Source organism: Equus quagga, chromosome 2, assembly GCF_021613505.1.
Source record: "Equus quagga isolate Etosha38 chromosome 2, UCLA_HA_Equagga_1.0, whole genome shotgun sequence".
NCBI classification, from domain to species: domain Eukaryota; kingdom Metazoa; phylum Chordata; class Mammalia; order Perissodactyla; family Equidae; genus Equus; species Equus quagga.
Window position 1 is genome coordinate 166147692 of NC_060268.1, and position 22088 is coordinate 166169779.

Genomic DNA, 22088 nt, shown 5'->3' on the forward strand with positions numbered 1-22088 from the left:
ATTGGATTTTTCTATCATGACAAAATTATTGTTTGCCAGTGCACTTTAAAAATAATCCGAGTGCGTGAAGTTTGATTTGTTTTGTTTTAATGCTGCTTTTCTCCTCCTAGCTGCGGGAAACAGATGCTAACTTGGGGAAGAGCTCCAGGGTTCTGACAGGGATGTTGCGAAGGTAAGAGCAAGGTAGGGACTTATCTTTCTCTCTCTGTCTTCCTTGTTTTAAAGTATGTTTTTCATCTGGTTGCAACTGGGCATTTTTGAGCCATGCAGGCTTCTGCTCTTAGTACCCCGTGTCAAGACCCTTTTGAAATGACAGAGCACTGATATTAACTCTTGTTTGGACGGAAACACACACCGAGTAACTTAGATTAGAGAGAAGGTTTGAGCTAGGGGGGTTACCTAAAGCTATGGAAAAAATTAGGGTTAGACATGAAGTATTTTTTCATAGCCTGAGGAAGTCCCCATGGCAGGAGCAGACTCATTTTATTTTCTATTTCGATAGCCTCCTTCTTATAGAGGGAACACAGGCCTGCAGTATCAGGAGCACGCTCGGTATTAGCTTTGCTCTCTGTTGCCTTATTTTCATTTCTTTTTTAAGAGATAACTGTTTGGGGAAACATTTCAATTTTATGTATACTTAAAGGTGATTTTTAAAATGTAAAGATTATCTGAATAATCTGAATTCACATGTGCAAGCAAACAAATGTTAATGTTTTATATGTGTAACTAACCTTTGATTGATGGAAAATACTCAGGAGAGTATGTGAAAATAAATGAATGAGTGTACATAATATTCTATATTCTGGTTGTTTTGGAGGGGAGTGAGAAATGTTTTTATTGTTCTGAAAATTGGTGCCAATTTTCGCCTATGTATATTCAGCATGGAATTATTTTACATTCAGAATCTACCAAATAAGAGTATCCTCTAGCATAACCTTCAGTTTGAAACTGTGAATAGAAGTGTGAATGAGGAATGTTGAGAATCGGCTCTAGAATAGCTTAATTGGAATTTTAAAGAGAATCTTGTTTATCATTGATACCATAGAAACAACTAGAAAAGATAAGTAAAGTCTTCTCTGATCATATCTCTATATATAATAATTTGCTAAAAGTATGTTTGCTGTCTTAGAGATTGATTGCATAAGAACCAATCAAATGTGTAGTTGCCTAGTGTTCTGTAGGCCAATGTGGCCGATGTGATTTCTCAGTCACGCTGATCAGTCATTGCCAACCAACGTGGACCTAACTCCACGTGCCTCTCCTTTTCCTGCACGCACAGTCTCAATTCAGGACCATAAACCACCAAATGCTCTGATTAAGAGTAATCTGTAAATGACCTAGAAAAACTCAAAATCCACAGAGGAGTGGCGATTGAAAGGAATGCTTCAATGCCTATAGACAATAAAAAAGAAAAAAAGGAAGAAATCCTCTACTGCTTCCCTGGGAGGGCCCCTGCGATGTGAGCTGTAACGAATATTCTGCATATGTCTCCATTTTGTCAAATCTCATTAAAGAGTCCTCCTGCTTTATGTCAATTGAGCTGTCTAGAAATCATTCATCATTTTTAGTGTAAGAAAAAATCATGCGGTTATTTAAATAATATCATATTAATGTTAAAGTTCAGCTGTCATTTAATGGTATGGCTTAATCAGATGTAGCATTTAGGAAAAATAGTTTATTCAGGCTCCACGTGGCTTTCAGGTTGGCAGATTCAAATAAGGATTTATGGGTTTCTAAACCAATGTATTTCTGTCCATGTTTCTGCTTGATGTACCTCACCCTTTTGTGCAGGACACTGCAGACAGTTATTTCAACAAATAAAGCATCTCCTCATATTGTGTTTGAATAAATTTGGAAGTCATTTAGAGAGGGTGAAGCACAAACAACTTCTACAACCTTTGACTGGGCCTTCTGTAGGGAAATCACGCTAACGCGGTTGTTTCATAAGCTTGCAGAGGAAAATTACTCTGCTGAAATCTACTTGGAGTTCTCTTTGTAGGCCAACTCAGTCAGTCACCAGCTCGTCGCCTTTTGGGATCTATGTAGAATATAAACAGAAATAAAAATCCCCAGATAGACAGCACCTTACTATGTCTGAGCCAAGGACAGGCTTAAGTCCACCTGTGCATTAGGGTGACTGTTTATTAGTAGGCACAACTGGGCTCTTGGTATCAGCCAAGGTGCCCAGGTACTTTTCATCAATGCTGTAACCTAAGTCTGGGAACCAAATGCAGATAAGTGGTTTTGTTTTAGTTTCTAATTACTCTCCCACATGATATACAATTTATTTTGGACTTGGGGAAAGGCAAATATATTTTATCAGCTTCTTTACTTCATTATTTTTTATTATTCCCTGGGAAACAGTCTGGAGAAATGGAACTAGGGTTTAGGTGGCAAAGTCTTTCATTTAATGCTCTGATGTTGCGTCCTCTGTTACCTCCCCCCGTCCCACAGCATTTACTTCCAGCACTGGGGAGGTTTTATTTCAGAAAGAGAAGTCACATTCTCTTATCAAAACTGCATAGCTACATCATGTGTCAACAGGTGCTTCTGATTTAGGAAAAGTTGTAATATTGAACCACATGCTCATCCGTCACCTTCACAAAATGTATAAAAGAAATGAACGTCCTCTTTGTGCAGGGTAGGTGTTTACCTGCATGCAACATAAGCTTATTTTCATATGATAAATTCTGTATGACTGAGAATAGTTAAATATTCTGCAAATATACCAAACCAAGAAATTATTTTATTTAAAGGAAACACTACCGATTATTTTTAATTTTTTAAAGTTAAATTGTTTTTTAATTTGTAAAATGAACAAAAATGGCATGCCATGGCCCCTTATTTGGGTAATTTTACTTATATTGATTAGTCTATTGTGAAGACAACTGAAACCAGTGTTCCATTAGTGCCAAAGTCTGGATGTAAATCCACCTGATTGTCTGTAAGACTGACCAAAAGCAGAGAGGGTAATAAAAATGAGTAAGGGGCAGCCACTCCATTCAGGCTTTTTAATCTTTGATCAACTTCAAATGAGGTGAAAATTCTGTTTCCTTCCTCCCTCCCTCCCTTTCTTTCTTCCATTCTGCCTTCCTTCCTCCCTTCCTCTCTTCCTTCCTTCTTTCCTTTCTTTTTTCTGCTTATTCACTTCCTCAGCAAATAATTAATGCCTGTGTACAAGGCCTTGGGGATCCTCAAATGAAACCAATTTAATCCTTGCCTTCAGAGTGCTTCTGTGTGGTAGAGAATATGTGCGTATAAAATGCTGTGAGAATTCATAAAATTATCCATTTCTCAAGGAAGCTATTGAAGATTCTACACCTCCAGTTAATCCTTGCTGGTCATTAAAAAGGGCACCAGGACAATAAATAACCAATAGAAAATATGATTTAAAAAGCTATAAAACCAGTGTGTTTGAAAAAAATTAGAGAACTGGAAGGTGATTTATGGAATCATAGCATGAACAAGTTTTGAAAGAAACTAAACTATGCAGAAAATATTGAGATATATCTAGCTTAGTGCGATAGCAGCTGATTCAACCAGAAGAAGTCAATAAATTATTCTGCATGTAACTACACTATACATATTACCAAAAGAAAGCAAACAAAGGAGAAAAATTGGTCCATTCAAAATTATAATAGTAGTAAAACTTGACATCAGAATGCAGATATAGCTGATTTCCTGGAAAGTAATTTTTCTTCAGGCTTGACATAAGATGGAGAGCTACCTAGGGACAAACTGGTCATTTCCTGACTATGTAGAGAGAGTTTTAAATAAGTGGTATTCAGATAATAATGAAAATGGTCATGAAACAAATGACCTCATTCATGTAGTGTCTGGGGCCAAAGAAATGGATTGTTCATTGACTTTCACAAAATTTGATTATTATAATTGGTTATCTTAAAGTGTCACCGTAGCACTGAGAGACGTAAATGTTGTTCTTCATATATTTGCATGGATGTGCATGTTTGTGTGTGTTTTTTTCCCAATACATTTAACTGGGAAGTCTTATCAGATCCAACAGTGCTGGCTATCAGTGAAAATGAAAATAGAAGTTTTCCAGATTTTCAGTCAGGAAACGAAGGACATCATGATTGTATTTCTTTTTACTACTGAAGAGTGAATAATTTATCCGTAAGAGTGTATTGGTTTCTAAAAGTATCTGAAGGGTTCCTTAGAAATGTAACAAAGTTATAATTTGAGATCTCCATTGACATAAATTTGGAGGACATGTTACTAATTTATGTTGGCTCATTGACTGCATATATATACTGGCAAAAGTCTTACAAAAAGAAATGGCATATATAATATTTTTTAAAAACACCTTTTTCTGTATGATTACCTTAGTATCAAATAATTTCCTCTCTCCTAGACACTACCTATATTTGCCCCTACTATTTCTACAAATTAAAAAAATCAGAATATTTCCTTCAGAAAGTGAGTGCTGTTTATCCTTCCAGCATGCATGGAGTAACTTCTTAAGCATGTAACTGTTGAGAGGTCTTTTGCAATTAATCTGTAATATCAACGAAGCAGATGGTATTAAATGCAGTTGACCTAACTAGCACTATTCATACATTACTATTTAACACATGTATTTTTGCTAGAGCTACTTCTGAGTCAATCTGGGGAATAATTGCCACCCTTCATTGCTATCACATTTTACATTTTAAATATGATTTTGTTGCTTTGGTAGAATGACAGGTAAAACATCAGGAAAACTTAAATGTACTGTCAGAATGATTCCTAAGGGTAAGTATACCAGAAATACCAATGCAAGACCTATAAGCAACAGAAATATAATTTTTTTAAACCAACAGATTTATTCTTAAAGAAATAGGCCATGACTTCTCTAAAAGTTCATTCTTTCCCCCACCCTTGTTTTGCCCAGGAAGATTTTTTTATATTTTAATTGTCCTTATTACAATGTCTTGAAAATTCAACAGTAGAGAGTTTTCAAGACTTGTGAGAAAAATGTCCTTGAGAATTTACTCTCGACTTTTATGCAGTGAACAGTGTGTCTTCTCTCACAGTACCTTATATTTACATTTTACCTTTTCTCTCGTTTTTTTTTTTTTTTTTTTTTTTGCTTTTCTCAGTTTATCTCATTCCTCTTTCTTGGCTTGTTTTTACTAGTGATGAACATGGGTCCTGACCTGAAATTAGTATAGCAAAATCTTAATGTCTAAGATATTCTTCCACTTTTAATCAAGCACTTATTCTTTCAGAAGAAAATGACTGTATTTGCTTCAGATTCTTTAGACTTAACAGATTTAGGATCTGAGCTTAGAATAATGCTACAAAGAGAATTTAAAAAAAAATCTTGGTCCCTTTTGTGTGAGTAAATTTCTTGCTATATTCTTGACTCATGCCTTTGTCCTATGACCTCTTCAAGACTGACGTGGGTGATGTTTATACCAAACTAAAGAATGACTTTAGATTTCTTTCTATATATTTCTTTTTTAATAACATTCTTGTAGCTTTAAATGTAGAATATTGGTCCTGTGTCAGACATGTGAATGCAGCATGTAGAGTTATCATCTTGGGTTTCTTTATGTATGTTTCTCTTTCAATAACATGTGAATGCAGCATGTAGAGTTATCATCTTGGGTTTCTTTATGTATGTTTCTCTTTCCATAACATTCTTGCAGCTTTAAACATAGAATTTTGGTTCTATGTCAGACGTTTGAATGCAACATCTAAAGTTAGCTATCAGTGATAACTCTACCAGCGGCCCTAAGTGTGTGTCTGACCCTAACCGTACTTCACACACATTATCTGACTTAAGAACCCTGTGGAGGAAGCACCACGTCCCCATTTTACAGATGAGAATAACTGTGCTTAGTGAAGTAAACTATCTGTTGTCGCATACATAGAAAGCTACAGAGTGAGGATATGAACTTAGCTTGCTCTTTTGAACATACTATACAAAAGGCTCTCAGAGCCAGTTTTCACTAACTAGTGGTGAAATGAGAAGAATAAAAACAAACTGGTGAGTTTTTGTTATGCAAATTGTTACTGTTATATGCTGTGTTATAATTCCATTTCTTCTGTAAAATAATTTCGGTAGTGAACAATTTCCTTAAAATAGCCAATTGTCATAGCAAACGGAAAAATAAATACTTGGAAGTATAAAACGTTGGCAACCATATGTCAGTTTCCCTCCCTTCTCCGCCTCCCCCCACATTTTACTGCTCTGGGAAATTCAGAATTTCAAGACCTGTTATTATACGTTATACTGTATCTTTTAGTAACAAGGACACTGCTACTTATGCACTCGCTGATAGCTCCTGGGTGGCAGGCACTGGTCTAGGCACTTGCTGCACATTATCTTATTTCATCTTCGCGACGACTCTGTAAGGCAGCTATCATTACTCCCGTTTGAAGAAAGAAGGAACTGTTGTTAAATATCCTCCAGCTATTCCTGAGCAGTCTGCCTCCACAGCCTGTTCTTCCTCCTACACTGGACTGTTACCCTTCTCCTATGGAGCATTAGTAGCCTCACAGACAGTCAGACAACTGGCCTGGATGGGCAGACAATTGCTCTTGAACGCAATGAACAAGCCCTACCAGATCCCACTATTTAGGATGGGCTGAAAGCACTTGGTCTGCTCTGTGCGGACTCAAGCTGCCGTGTACCAATGGAGTCCCAAGGGGATGTGTTTTTAAGGAGTCCTTTAGAATTATTCTGTTTTTGAGCATAGACTGTGTGGCATTAACTAGAACCAGCAACAGGGTGCAGGAGGCGAGTCTGCAATTTCCTTCACCTCCAGTGTTCGACAAGTATCACTGTTAGGAAATTTTATTTTTAGATATAACTTTGTAAAGCCTGGAGCCTTACTCTCATTGGAGAAAACAATCTCGCTTTTATTTAATTATTCAAAATGAAATTTCTGTGTATGCCTCAAGAGTCTATGCCTTAGTGGATAAGAAGTAGGCTCTGGACCTGACTCTGCCAATCTCATTCTCTGTACCTCAGTTTCCCTGTCTGTAAGGCAGGGATGACAAAATTCTTATGAGGGTTAAATGAGTCTGTACATGGAAAGTACACACAGCAGTGCCAGATACATAGTAAGATTTCAAGAAATGTTGAAATGTTGATTATTGTCATCATCATTGCTAAAAAAAAAAAAAAAGCCTGGGAGAAACGACCAAAATCAAAATGTTAATTAGTAGTTATTTTAGATTGATAAATTATAAATGGATGTTTTTAAGTTTATTTTCCACTCCCAGATTTCCCTAGTAATTTTTATAAAATTAAAAACTAATAATAATAGTCAAATCCCATTATTCTTTCATGTCCCTTTTCTGTACTGGGACCACCACTCTCCGTCCCCACTCTGACGCTCACTCAGCAACGCTGCTTGAACTACCCCAGCGCAGGCAGAGTACTGCTCGGAGCAGAGCAGCCCTCCAAGCTCAGGCCTGCCCTCTCATTTGGACAGTTCAGGGAAGGAAGCCTCCTCGTCGTTGGTCTCTATGCCTCTTCTTCCCATCTTGTGTCCTTGTAAATATTATTGGCCACTTTATTTTCCAAAGTGCAAAACTAGTTTCTTCCCTGCTTAGAAGGCTGCCAAGGTTCCCTGTCGCCTGCTGACACGTGTCCTCCTTAGTCTGATCTCCAGGGTCTTCCAGTGAACATTCTAGCCTTATTTGGGGCTCCTCCCTCTGGGTGGACCCCATGTCCCTACTAGAGTTAACTACTTCCCATCTCCAAAGCTAGCCTTAACTCTTCACTAATTCTATACCTTTGCTTTTTCTGTTACTTCTACCCAGAATATTCTCTTTTTCCACCTGTCTTAGCTAGAGAATCTTCTGGATGCAAGTGACAGAAACCCAAATCAAATTGGCCATAAACCAAAAAAAAAAAAGGAAATATGTTATCACATGTAACTAAATAGTTCAAGGGCAGAAGCAACTTCAAACACAGTGGAATCTAAGGGTTCCAACAGTGCCATCAGGACTGGTCTTGCTCTCTCCATCTCTCAGCTCTGCTCTCTATTGTATTGGTTCAATCCTTTGTTAGGGTTTCTCCTTGTAGAGACCAAGGTTTTGCCAACCATTTCAGTGACACCTATTGAATATAGCACTTTTTTCTTCCCACTAGTTCCAACCAAAGTTGTATCTTAGAGTCTTATTGGTTCTGCTTGGCTCAGGTTAGGTAAAAATCCCCTTAATTTATGATCTGATGTTTTAGACCTGGGACCTCACGCAGGGACGGACACTTGTACTGAGAATAGACAAAGCATAGTTCCCTCAGAAAAATCCAGGAGCTTTTACTAGAAAGGGGAATAGATACTGGGTAGACAAACACAACAGATATTATCTTTGGAATGTTCCAGATGAACTTTTATCTGTACTCTAGATCTCAGGTGAAATACCACTCTGTCCATCAAGTCTTTGTGAGTCTCCCAGCCAGAAATTATCTGTCTTTGCTCTGATCCTTCACACTAGTTTGTACTTCTACCAAGGCACTAGCATCTTCTGCTCTGCATTGTATATATTGGAGTTATTAGCAATTGTGTCTTAATTTTCTCCCAGATCTTTTTTATCCCCTATCTTATCCCCAAAAAGATTTTATATAGTTCCCCACAATATTGTGCAACCAGCTGAAATGAATAGGGGAGAACATCCAGGTGAAAGAGATCAAACAAAATGAGGGAAACACCTCAGTACCCCTAAGACTTCCCACAGACGCCTGTACAGATTATCCAGACAGGCTGAAAATGTCCTACCTAAAAGCAAAGCAGAAAGCAGAGGATCCACAATGTTTTATAAGATGAAAAGAACCCTTGGTTGAGGTCAAGCATAGCCTTTCTTTTTTGTTGTTGTTTTATTTTATTGAGGTCATATTGGCTTATAACATTGTGTACATTTCAGGTGTACATTATTATATTTCAGTTTCGGTATAGACTGCATCATGTTCACCACCAATAGTCTAATTTTTGTCCCTCACCATACATATGTGCCCCTTTACCCCTTTCACCTTCTCCCTGTCCCCCTCCCCCCGCCAGCAGCCATTAATCTGTTCTCTTTATCCATGTGTTCCTTTGTCCTCCACGTATCAGTGAAATCATACGGTGTTTGTCTTTCTCTCTCTGACTTATTTCAAAACATAGCCTCTCTTGCCACAGAGACGGGCCTTTGATAGAATGGTTACAGGGAGGTGGTGACAGTTCTTGTGGCACCTCCCTGCCCTGAAGAGAATGAGGAGTTTCTGTGTGACCAGTTCCCTTCAGGGTCCTCAGGTCTGGATTGTAAGCCACTCTCAGTCAGAAGCCTCGTCGCATTTAGCACTGGGGCGTGTTATCCTGGCACAGGCCTGATCCATGAATAATCTTGGGAAGAATGGCTAAGAATAGTTTCAGAGTTGTCATATAGGTTCACATGGGTGTAATTTAGTTGAAACTCTACAGGTTTTTATCTACGGCACTTTGGCTACAGTGTAAACGTGTTCACTCAAAGATAAAATAAGTAACCACAATAACAGAATATTTTTGTCCTTTATTTAGTCACAACAGAAAAGCATCTTACATTTTTCTCGGTTGTGAGCCACAATTTGACCTAATTCTTGAATTACCTTTCTTTTATGATTTTTCCGTTTTTCCCCAGGACACATGGCTCTCTTTCATGCGATGTGGAATATGAAGGGTGCACTTTACCTTCACCATCAATGCCTCCTTTGAACACAGCCTTGAGCTGTTAACTCGAAGCAAGGGGCCATAGGCCTTCCTTATAAACAAGTAATGGAGCCCTCAACCCCCCTTGTAAATGGCTATTTATTAACATATACCATCACCAAACAACCTTTTACAATTCCAGGCCCCCACACCATTATACCACTGTCTGCTCCATTGTAAGTTGAGAGAAGCCTTTGGCCATCTGTTTCATTAAATGCCAGAGGCAGTGAACAATATCTGAACTTTATAAAGCAAGTGTCAGGGCTTCTCCCTTCACAAATCTCCCCCTTCTTCTGCTGCCACCGCCGCCACCACCACGACCACCACCACCACCATATTTTTTTGTTTGAACGCTCACATTGTAAATTAGTGTATTCACACATCCATTTTAAAAGGCTCGCTGTGTTATAAGACGGGACAAAGCAAGCTCAGTAACAGCTCTTGCACAGTGCAGGTGGTCGAGCTAGCTGCTCCCCAGATCAAAAGTCAAACAACTCTGAAGCTTCTTTTGAAAGTGCAGTTAGGGAGACAAGGCCAGGCTTATCTGCACAAACAAGAACGAGTTATAGATATACATCGCAAATGCAGGAGGACAAAAAGGGGTTTCATAATCTTGCAGGATAAGAAAACCTTCTGGTGCTGACAATTCTGAGGGCATCTCTGGAATATGTAGCTTTTTTTTTTTTTGTAAAATTAGTCTTTTATTGTGCGGCGATTGATAATTATTATTTATGCTTTTGTGCTGTTCCTAAAGTAGCTAAGAATTTTTTTAAGCCACCTTAGGGGCAGGAAATGGTTCCTTTTCATGGTTACGTTTTATTTTTCAGCAGCATTTAAGGACAGGCTCCTATTTATACCACACAAGCAGTTTTGTCTGTTGTAAACAAAGTAAGTGGCCGGGAATTGTGCTTTCCCAGAAATGTTTTCCAGGGAAGCCATAATAAGAAACAACTGTGTACATCTTCAGAATTTATCATCTAGGTATTAAGAAAGAATTCTTTGCTTTTATGGAAGAGGGAAAAAGACCCTCTGTTTGTAAAGAAATATATTCAGTATCCGAAAGTGTAATTCAAGTATTTGTTAAATTGCAGAAGTTGGCCACCTTTCTGGTATTAATTGAGGTTGTTTCCGTTTTTTATTTTAAATTGTCTGTAACATTTTTTGACAAGATAGAAGCTGAAATGACAGGAGGCATCACCATTTTTTTAACCTCAATATCCTATTTAAAAAGTTAGTAACTTCTTTTGCAAATTTATGTGAAGAACTTTGGAACTAAAGTATGAATATCAATGGGGGAAATGCCAGAATGGTAAATTTTACAAAAATTTTCAAAAGAGCGTTGAAGAGGCTTGAATTACAAAAGAACAGAACCCACATCCCTTGTAAAATTATAGTTTACCTAGGAAAAAGCCACTCTACTTTCCATCTACTGAGGCCTTAATGATTTTTATGATGAAGAAAAACACAAAACTATCAGCTTTTTAATTCCCAAATCAGTTAAAGGTGTCTAAATCAGGTCCCGAAGTACTTTCATGAAACCACACTCTGTCTCAAGGTGTGGGGCAGTGGGCTCTACGCTGGAGTGGGTTTCATAGTCTCTGAACCGCTGGAGTTTTCTGAAAACGTGTGTGTGTGTGTGTGTGTGTATAAGCATCTTTCTGGGAGTTTTCCGTAAAATTTTCAAGAGAGTCCACAACCACCTTCAAAAAAATTGAGAAATGAGACATTGTTACAGAACTATGTACAATGTCCTAGCTAAATATTACTTAATTACTTTGATATTCTGGCTTATTTGAAATGTGTTGGCCTACACGAAACGCTTATTTAGAATTTCCCGCAAAGTTTAACAAGAAAATTTGCAGGGATGCTTTCTTTGGGAAATCAGATAATTTATCAAAAATAAGTCCTTAAAGACAATCCTAGCAATTAAAATTTATGTAGGACCTTATGGTTTGTAAGACACATTCACATACTTTATTTCATTCAATGTGATCTTCGTAAGAACTCTGTGAGTTGGTATTGTTATTATTATCCTTATGTTCTAGATAATTGAGACCTACAGACGTTGAGTCTTGCCCAATGTCATTCCACCAAGATGGGGCAAAACTTGGACCAATACCCTCGTTTTAGCCACGGAAACCATGTTTTTAGCAGCCTCTTAGCAGTAACAGCAGCAGCAGCATCTTCTTCAAAGCAAATATTTAATGTTACTGTGTAAAAGGGAATGTGTTAGGCATCAGAGATTCGACACACTCAGAACTCTGCTCCCAGGTAACTTAATATTTTTAAGAAACAACAATACATAGTAATTTATGCTGTATGGTGAGTGAGAGATAAATGCAATGACAGGAAGGCGATGACAAGGAGAGGGAATCTCTGGGGCCTGTGGTCAGTTAAGACTTTATAGAGGAGATAGTTGTATCTGGGCCTAAAAGTCACTGCCTAATTCTTAATCCACACTTGGGGTAGGCTGCTTCCCTTTTAAAGGCAGCTTCAAGGTAATAACTCCCAGCAGCAGAATTTAAATGCTGGGGTACAGTGTCAGAAAAACCTATTTGACCACAACTATGTGGAGGGTACACAGGAAGTTAACAAACAATTTGTAACTGCATCTACTCATAAAGTAAATATAATCTAAAGGCTTATGGAGAATTTTTTTTAATTGCAGTGGAATTTAAGATTTTCTTGAAACAAATAAGAAAGGCTTGAAGTCACCTAAATAGTTCTAATTGTAAACAATTATGAAAAACCTTTTCACACCTTTTACCCCAATTTTAGAAAGATATTGAGGATTTTCACATACTTTACTAAAATTATATACTTATAAAATGTTATAGCCTTTGAAATTGTGTTGCATGTTGATTATACCTACTATACAATATGATTCATGAATAGATATAAAGAATGTTGGCAGAGTACATGAATTATTTTATTGTGGCATATTAATTAGCTGATAAGTGTATCACTTTAAAATATTGAATTTTTTCATATATGCCAGTTAAATCTTCCTCACTGAATGGGTTTATAGAAATTTAGTTAGTAGAAAACTTGCCCAGCCAATAAAGAAAAGCATTCATTTTCCATTCTGTATACATGATCTGAAGCCATAGCTTTTTAGGTCTTTTAATCTGTTTGTTCAAGGCCAAGCTATTTATATGGATAATTTTAAAGCTTCTGTATAAAGAAAAAGAGAACACTTTATTTATTCACTGGGGTTTTTATGTGCCTTGAAATTGCATAGATAAAGTATTTTCAAGCTCGTGGATCTGGAAGAGATGAAAGGTCTCCTGTTTTATAAAGCTTTATGTAAGCTTTTCAAATATACAGTTTTCTCTTGGCTAGAATTTTTTAAATAAAACATTTTTCACTGTTATAATTGGAGTTTGATGTGAGCATCTTTTTCCTTCTCTGAATTACATGTTAAATTATGTGTTTAAGATCGTTTTTATTGCGTTTTTACCTTCTGGATTTTAATAGTTCTCTTGTTGGAGAAATTAATTTGCCAATTCTAATTTTTAGTATTGCACAACTATTTCATATGACTATGAGCAGAAAACCCAAAAATCAGATTTAAGAGTCTAACTTGGTTTTGCACCATATTGATATGAAGATGCAAAACTATTTACTTCCCCCTCCTTAAGAACTTTTGCTAAGCCTGGTAGACTCAGAAAAGGAAAAGAGGCATTTTTGAACTCTAGGGCAACTGGATCCAGACCAGTTTCTGGGTGAACATTAGCTGCTGTTAGCTCTGCCATGTCAGGGCCAAGAAACAGCTTCCCCTGGCTGGAGCATTCCCAAGCTATCATGGCCAGCAGACAGGTGGGGAATAAATATTGTAGAATGGTGGGACATTTGAAGAGTGAGCTCCCGATCCCCAGGACTCAATTTGGACAGGCTTCAATTGGAGCAAACAGGTGTTCCTGGGAGAAACTGTTCTCAGGTGGCTGGGGGGTGCCATTCTTTCACACACATGAAAAGTTCCCCTTCCCTCTGTCTGCAGGAAAATTAGAATTAACTACAGGTTTTCTTTTGAAATGGAAAAAGAGAAATAAAAATATGGCACCAGGTTTTGGCTTCGACTGGATTTCCATGGAGTATGTGATCTATGATGAATGATGAGAATTCTTAAAGCAAAGCATCCTTGTAGTTTTTAACATCGGAGATGCTGTAAAAACTGAATGAATGCAAAGAATCTTTTTACCAAAGTCTGTACCTATAAAATGGAATAGGCTTTCCTTCTATTATTAATTGTTCATTCACCAAGTATTTGGTAAGCACTTGTGATTTTCTAAACACTAGGTTAAATGCTGAGGATAGAGTTAAGACAGAAAAAGGCCCTGCCCTAGAGGGGCTTAGCCTGAGCTGTAGAATAGTAATCGATTGGATGATGAAAGTGAACCTGACTAGTCTTTGGGAAACTGGATAGAAGGTAGTCGCTGGCATCACAAAGATTTGTTTTTCTGTGACGTCACCATAATGAGGATATGGCTAACATTTTATTTGGGGGCATTCTTTTTAAATCACATTTTTCCTATAAAACATAAAATAATAATATTAAGGGAAATTTTTTAGAAGAAAAAAATTGTTCTTAATCCCTCTTCCTTGAAACAAGCTACTCCCTTGGTACAAGTCTTCCCTTCCACTCATTCAGTCATGATCCATGTATAATGTTATACTGCTTTTCTCATTTAATATTGTATCTTAAATATATTTCAAAGTTTCCACATAGTCTTCATAATTGGATTTTTCCTAATTTAAAAAATCTAATAATAAAAGTTTTTTTAAAACTCTTATTTTGTAGGGAAGAAAAAAGCTATCAAGAAACAGGGAAACAGTTATGCATAATCACACTGGTGAATGGTAGCAACTGTTAAAGTTTGGGCATTTTTCATTCCAGTCTTTTTGTATGCATTTTTGTATGTATTTTGTTTATGTAATTGAGATCATACAACATATACTTTATATTCTGCTATTTGCATTAAGGGTATATTGAAAGCATTTTCCCATGCCATTAAAAACTCTTTGTAATTCTTATTTATAGTGGTTGTGTAATATTCTCTCATAGGAATATTTCCTTTATGTTAAACACTTAGATTTTTTCTGGCTTATGGCTATACATTGAGATTATGTGTCTTCACTCATAGATTATTTTTGTTTCTTCGTGTGGCATCCTTGAAGAGAATAAATGCTCATCTCATTTAGGACTTCTCTGTTCTTGAGGTTTTTTATTTGTTTGGTTGCTTGGGGGTTTTTTTGCCAAGGAAGATTCACCCTGAGATAACATCTGTGCCAGTCTTCCTCTGTTTTGTATGTGGGTCACTGCCAAAGCATGTACACCAACAAGTGGTGTAAGTCTGTCCTTGGGAACCAAACCCAGGCTGCTGAAGCGAGCGTGCCAAACTTAACCACTAGGCCACAGGACTGGCCCCATTCTTGAGTTTTTAACTTTCTAATCTTGTAGTCAGCTAGCATATATCTTCAAGTAACTTTTTCAAGAAAAATATATGATTTGGACATATTCTGATCCTCACATATATAGGAATTGCCACCAATTGCACATGTATGACACGTACATATGTATGTACCTACATATATTGGGCTGGGTATAATATTTTTAGATCCTGCCCTTCTTAGAAATCTATAAATGTTGAGCTATTGTTTTCTGACATTTAATGTTTCAGGTCAGCAGAAGGGTAGACCAATTTATGGTACTCTGTAGTGACATGTTTGCAGGCTTTGTTCTTTGTTTCGGTTTGGTTTTGTAAATTTTTAGAATTAAACAGTCTATCCGGATGTGTCTATGTATGAGTCTATTTCACTAATTTTACGTGGATTGCAAGAACTTTAAATCGTCAAATTCAGGTCTTCCCTCTATCCCTCAGGAGAGTTTCCTTTAATCATATCTTGGATTATAGCTTCGGTTCCACATTTTCTGGTTTAAGGAACATCTGTGATCCTCACATTAGACCTCTATTTTATATCTTCCATCTTTGTCATTTTTTATCATTTTTTTCTCTTCTTTTTTTTCTCATTTTATTATCTCCAACATCATTGATTCCACTTTTTGTAGCATCATTTCTACTCTTTACTGCTAAATATGTGAATATTAACTTTGCTCTTGCATAGCTGGTTCCCCTGAAATTTTTTCTTTATTTCACCCATCACTTCTTTTACTCTTTCATCTTTTTTAAATCTCACAGATTCTTACTTTACCATTTTCTGCCCCTCACTTTATAAAGGCTCTAACCTCCTACTGTTTTTATTGAGGATATCAAACAATTTTCAAAAACATTTTTTGGTTGTTTTAGAGCATAATTTTCGGAATTACATTCTTCTTCAGGCTTTTTAGAATGTCCTTTCCTTTCCTTTGTTTTATAGTATCTTTATTCCATCATCTTCATGTTGTTTTGAGTTTTTATGTTATTTGATTACTTTTTAAAACCTTTTCTTGGATCTGTAAATGGATGGCAGCTTTATATGCTCAACTTCATCTAGAGACAGTCCTGTCTGCAGACTGTCTTTATGGCAATGAAATGGGACTTCTTCCTTCTCCCACTCCTTTACATGAAAAATATCTAACCCTTAGGTGTACAGCTGTCATCTCCTTTGCTCCCCATCACCACAGACAGACACACTTTATTTATGGAGACCACACTTGCCAGGATTCGTTGCATTACACCATACCTTGCCTATCATTACCCAATATTGAATTTATTGTTTTCCTGGGAATTCCAGTTTCTTACTGGCTATAGAAAACAAACAAGAGGAGGAATGTGGAGAAAGAGGAACGAATATAGCAGTCCAAATGCCTCTTAAGTTGCAGCATTTACTCATAAGAGAGACAGCTGCTCAGTTTCTAGTTGTTACAGACCTTGCATTTGTTATCTAGTAGCAGACTTTGTGGGAGGTAGACTACTGCTTATGTTTTTCAGCCCAATTCATTTTTTTGTAGTAGTTGGAAATCCTTCTAGGCTCTGGAAATTTGTGATGAAAGTTTTGGTGTTGTACATTTTCATCACCTTCTATTTTTTCATTCCAATTTAATGGGCATTTTGATAGGTGCAGCATCAGGAGCCATCAACTAGCCACCATTTTAAACTGGAAACTGTGGGTGATCTTTAAAATTGCCCTAGATAACCATACAGATCATTTCTATAGCTCAACTCGTGGGCTTGTATGCCTGGGTGGTCTTGTTTTAACTGTTGCTATTTAATTATTGATGATTTACTGACACAAGGCATGGAAGCCTTAGGGAAAATGAAATCCCACATGCCAGTTTCTTTAGATGAATCTTCTTTGAGGTTTAAGTGTCCCTCTAAGTAATATAGTGAGGCAGGATTTAGGGAGTCATTCCAAATACTGCCTGGGAAAGTCAGCCGTGGCATCTCTGTTCATTGATGGAGTCTACTGATGCACCTTGAAGATGAGGCATGTCTGCCTGTGCTTCATGTCATGACAGCTGGTACAGGCCTGTGTCCTGTAGGCCAGGCATCCTCACACATTTCCATATTCCCCATTTCCCTTCTCTGCCCCTCCTGGGAAAAAGTCTAATCTCCAACAATAAAAATGACTTACCCACAGGAACTGATTTCCCCTATTGATGCTCCTATCCTGGGAAGCGTTTATTAGGAAAATGGTAATTCACTCCCCAAATATGTGTGGGGAACTTTACTCGGTATATAGGGATGGAGGATGACTGTTGCCTTCAGAAAACTCACATTCTAACTAGAGAGAGAAAAGGAATGCAGAAGAAGCGCCACCTTAAGATGTATGGTGCCAGAAACCTCAGTGCTCAATTCCCTAAGTCTGGAGATTATTGCCAGCTTGGGGGAATTGGGATGAGTTTCACAGGTGACTTGATGTGTGTAGGGGTCCTTGAAGGAGAGGGACCAGATTTGCCCAGGCAACGTTAGAAGAGATTCCTGGCTAAGGAGATGGCATGAACCAAAACAGGAAGGTAGCATCTTGCAAGGCAGGCATGGCGGATAATTCAGATCCGCTCTTTATTGTCAGTTCTGTGATTTCTGTCTTTCATTTCCGGCTGTTCCCATTTTAACAATAGAGTGCGGGTCACTTCACAAAACATTTGCAGTTGTGCATAACTGTCATCTCCTTCCCATTTTTACCCCCCACTGGGAAGATAAAAGCTTGACTAAGTGATAGTGACCTGTAAACCTACAGTCTACTTTTTCTTACTATCATTATTCTTTTTTGGGCACCTACTATGTACTCTGGGCAGAATGAACCTTATTAAAGGACCAAGTTCTTCCATAGTTTTTATGTAGCTCATTGATATGTTTATTTTTGTAAGTTCTTATTTCTTCTTGAACATCACTGATTGCACAGTGTTTCTCTAAGGATTCTGAAGGGTATTACAAGTACAAGTGAGGTCATATGTATGTAAGCAGAACAGACCACCACCAAAAGTTGGGATTTTTCTTTAGGGGCACCATGCCATCAAAAATACCATCCAGAGGGGCCTACCTGGAGACGTAGTGGTTAAGTTCACGCATTCCACTTCAGTGGCCTGAGGTTCACAGGTTTGGGTCCCAGGTGCAGACCTACACACTGCTCATCAAGCCATGCTGTGGCAGCATCCCACATATAAAATAGAGGAAGACTGACCAGATGTTAGCTCAGGGGCAATCTTCCTCAAGCAAACAGAAGAAGATTGGCAACAGATGTTAGCTCAGGGCCAATCTTCCTCACACACACACACACAAAAAAAAACGACCATCCTGAGGGCCAGCCCCAGTGGCCTAATGGTTAATTTTAGCACACTTCACTTCAGCAGCCAAGGTTCAGTTACGTGGCACAGACCTACACCATGCTGTTTGTAGCCATGCTGTGCTGGCAGCCCACATGCTAAAAAATAGAGGAAGATTGGCACCACTGATGTTAGTTCAGGGAAATCTTCCTCAGGAGAAAAAAAAAAGCTATCCTGAGCCAGTGCCCCAAATGCCTCTTTTCAGGCTTGTACTCTTGATCATTAGGCTTTGCTGGCTCTTCAGATGCTATGTGGGCACCATGATGACCTGTTGTTGCAGCTCTGCTGCATACGACATCATCACATTCTTTGCTGAGAATAGGTTGGTTTGGGGGTAGAGGGGAGCTAGATCCTGGAGCAGTTTAGAAAGCCACAAATCAGAGAGCTGGACGGACTGGAATCAAACTTCACAACATTGACTGAAACTGGCCTGGGCCTGCTGCTACCCTTTTTTTTTTTTTTTTTTTAAACAATAGTCTAGCTTTAATAGAGCTTGAAATTTTTAACCAAGTTTTGCTTTGGGGAAAAATGTCTTAACCATGTGTCTTGTCAAGATGTCACTGTTTAAAATTTTTCTGAATGAAAGTCATCTCTCAGCACTGGGGTTCTTTCTAGGTGCACACCTGCCTTGTTAATGAAGTTCTCTGACTTTTGTTATTTCCATTTGCAAATGGGGATACTTAGCAGCCAACCTTGGAAGGAGCAGCTGTCCTCATCAGCATGGCTAAAGGGTTGATGAAATACTTGCAGGTACCTGGCAGGTACTGCAAAATCCCTTGGCCTTTCAAATCTGTGAGGAGAAGGAAGTGGGAGCAGTCAACACAGACATTAACTGATGGGTGACAGATAAGCACAAGGTCCTGGCTGGTCATCCAGTCTGTGTGATTTCTGATTTGTATTTATTACACAAATAGTATTGTCAAAGCAAAAGAAAACATTTTAAAAGGCAAAGAAAAAAAATCACTCGTAACCCAACACACCTACAGGATCTTTTCCTCATTTTTTTAAGTCTTAATTCATTTGTTGACATTTTTCTTTATGTGGCTTTAATACAATTTTAAGTTCTGCCTTTTTCTTTTTAACTTAACATGATAGCTTGTGTTACTATAGTCAATTTGATATTGTAGTTAGTCTTTTCTTTTTTAATTAAGTTATTATGACATTTATGGAGGTTCAGGAAAGCCTGGGAGCATGCGGTTGGCATTCACTTGTTTTTCAGAAAATTGAAGGGCTGACTCTAATACATCTTAGAGCTCCTCAGCCTCATCTTGAAGAGCACTCTGAGTTTTGATAATTGGGTCCTGAGATTTATTTGTACCATTCTATGCTATCCGCACAGACATATATAATTTTGCATATGTTAATTTTAAGGTATTTCATGATAATGAAATTTATCTCTGGTAGAGATAAATGTGGTGGGTTCTAGAAATAGCCCCGTTTTCCCAAAGTATTCCCTACTGGGCTGAAAGGTAATCACTCAGCTTTATGCATCGTCTTTGTCAGATGTCAGTACTTGATCATTTAACCAGTATGGATCATGGCACCTACTTGGTGCTGTGTTAACCAGGTAGAATTTGTCTCCGCCTTGCACAGAACGCTGAGGGGTCAGCCTAGGGTAAAGGAGGTTGAGAGAAGGGCTCCGGGAAGGGTGGTTTTGGAGCTGCCTTAGAAGAATGAGATGTAAGCTGGGTGCCTTGGTAGGAGGTGCTGCACAGCCAGGGGGCAGCATGGGAGCATTTTGCACCTGCTGGAAGAGCGAGAAATGGAAGAAGGGGGCTGAACGCAAACGTGGCCATTTTTCCTGAGCCCAGCCTTGGGAAGGATGATGGATGACTTCTTGTCATCTTTTGTATTTCCTCAGGGGAAGCTAAAACAGAATCTTTCTACTGAGACCAGAGGTTGGAAACTGGAAGTCTGTGGGCCATAAGCAGCCTGCGGAATTTTTTTTTTTGTCTACGTAGTTTTGTTTTGTTTTGTTTTTAAAATTGGGATATTATTTACATATAATAAAATTCACATATTTTAAATGTAGAGATGAATGAATTTTGGTCATGGTATACAAGTTTGTGACCACCACAAGACATAGCCCAGTTTTCTCACTCTAAAAAGTTTCCTCCAGTCCCTTTGCACTGAATTCCCTCCCTAATCCCTGTCCCAGGTAGCCGCTGATGTGCTTTCTGATGTTAGAGTTTTGCCTTTACTAGAATTTCATGTAAATGGAATTTTACAGTACATAGTCTTTTGTGTATGACTTCTTTCACTTAACATAGAGGTTTTGAAATTCATCCAGGTTGGTGTGTATGAGTATTTCATTCCTTTTAGTTGCTGAGTAGTATTCCATAGTAGGGATATGTTACAATTTCTTTGTCCATTCACCAGTTTATGAACGTATAGGTTACTTGCAATTTGGAGCTTTTATAAATAACGGTGCTATGAACATTTGTGTACACATCTTTTTGTGAACATGGGTTTTCATTTCTCTTGGGTAGATATCTAGGGGTGGATTGCTACGTCATATGGTAAGTCTCTGTTTAATTTTATATGAATCTGCCAAACCATTTCCAAAGCAGCTGAACCATTTTGCATTCACATAGCAGTGTATGAGAATTCCAGTTGCTCTGCGTAGTTACTCTTAAAACATTCAAAATAGCTGTCAACAATTAAAACTCAGAACCCTTTCGAGGGGCAGATGGTCGCCAGTTCACCCCAGTTCCTATTTGATCCATTTTGCTCATTTGTGTTATCCACTTCTCACCTGTGGATTTAAGACCGCTGCCTTAGAAATTCTTCTGAGCAACATTATGTCCCATGGTGTGTGGCAGGGCATCATGGTTAAGAGCACAATCTATGGAGAAAGGCAAGTCTTCTTTGGAATCTCAATCTTAGCATTTATAAGCTGCCACTTTGGACAAGTTACTTCTCTCAGCATAAGTTTCTTCATCTGTAAAATGCTAAGGATACATTATTCAATGTTTTGTAGTAAAATGAGATAGTACAGAGCATGTCAAGCACCTAGCACAGGGCCAGGCCCATAGAAAATGTGCAGTAAACGTTGAACATTTACTACCTATTAGGTTGATGATATAGTCCAGTGATTCTTATATGGGTAGTATCATGTATTAGATGCGTAGTATAGTCCAGTGTGTGCATCAGAGAGTCACTTGCACAGATTTTTTAAAAAACATAGACTCCTGTACCTCCCCCCTCAGATCTCATACAAAATCACAATCTCCTGGACTGGACCTGAGCAGGTACGTTGTGTAAAAGTTCCACAGATGATCAGGATGAGCATCCTGGTCGACAACCATTGGTTGACTGGGAAGATGGTAACAAGGAGCCCTACATTCTAAACTCAGTTCTGCCGCTAACTACCTGTGTGACCTTGGGCAAATCACTTAATCTCTGAGGGAGCAAGTTTAGCTGAGATCTGACTCTAGCAAAATTCATCTTTCACAATCACTAGTTTCTTCCTGGTAGACAGTGGCTAACAGCTGGAGACTGATGAGTTGGAGGTGATTGATGGCTATGCCTGCTTCCTAAGTAATATGTCAAAACGAAGGCAAATCTCAGACTGAATTCTGCCACACATAGAAACACATGTTAGCAAGCAGGCACAAAAACGGCCACCCACCTTGTGCTGT

At 38.1% G+C, this 22088-nt stretch overlaps 1 protein-coding gene across 4 annotated transcripts in view; it reads left to right on the forward strand.

Annotated features, from left to right (window-relative positions):
* Positions 1-22088, forward strand: part of VTI1A (vesicle transport through interaction with t-SNAREs 1A) — a 353584-nt gene that overhangs the window by 204771 nt on the left and 126725 nt on the right. For 2 of the 4 annotated variants that reach the window (XM_046652172.1, XM_046652173.1), the window contains one exon: positions 111-172. In XM_046652172.1, the coding sequence (XP_046508128.1) occupies positions 111-172 (62 nt within the window). Of the gene's footprint in view, positions 1-110; positions 184-22088 lie in introns of all 4 variants that reach the window. The other 2 variants (XM_046652174.1, XM_046652175.1) reach the window with 1 other exon arrangement.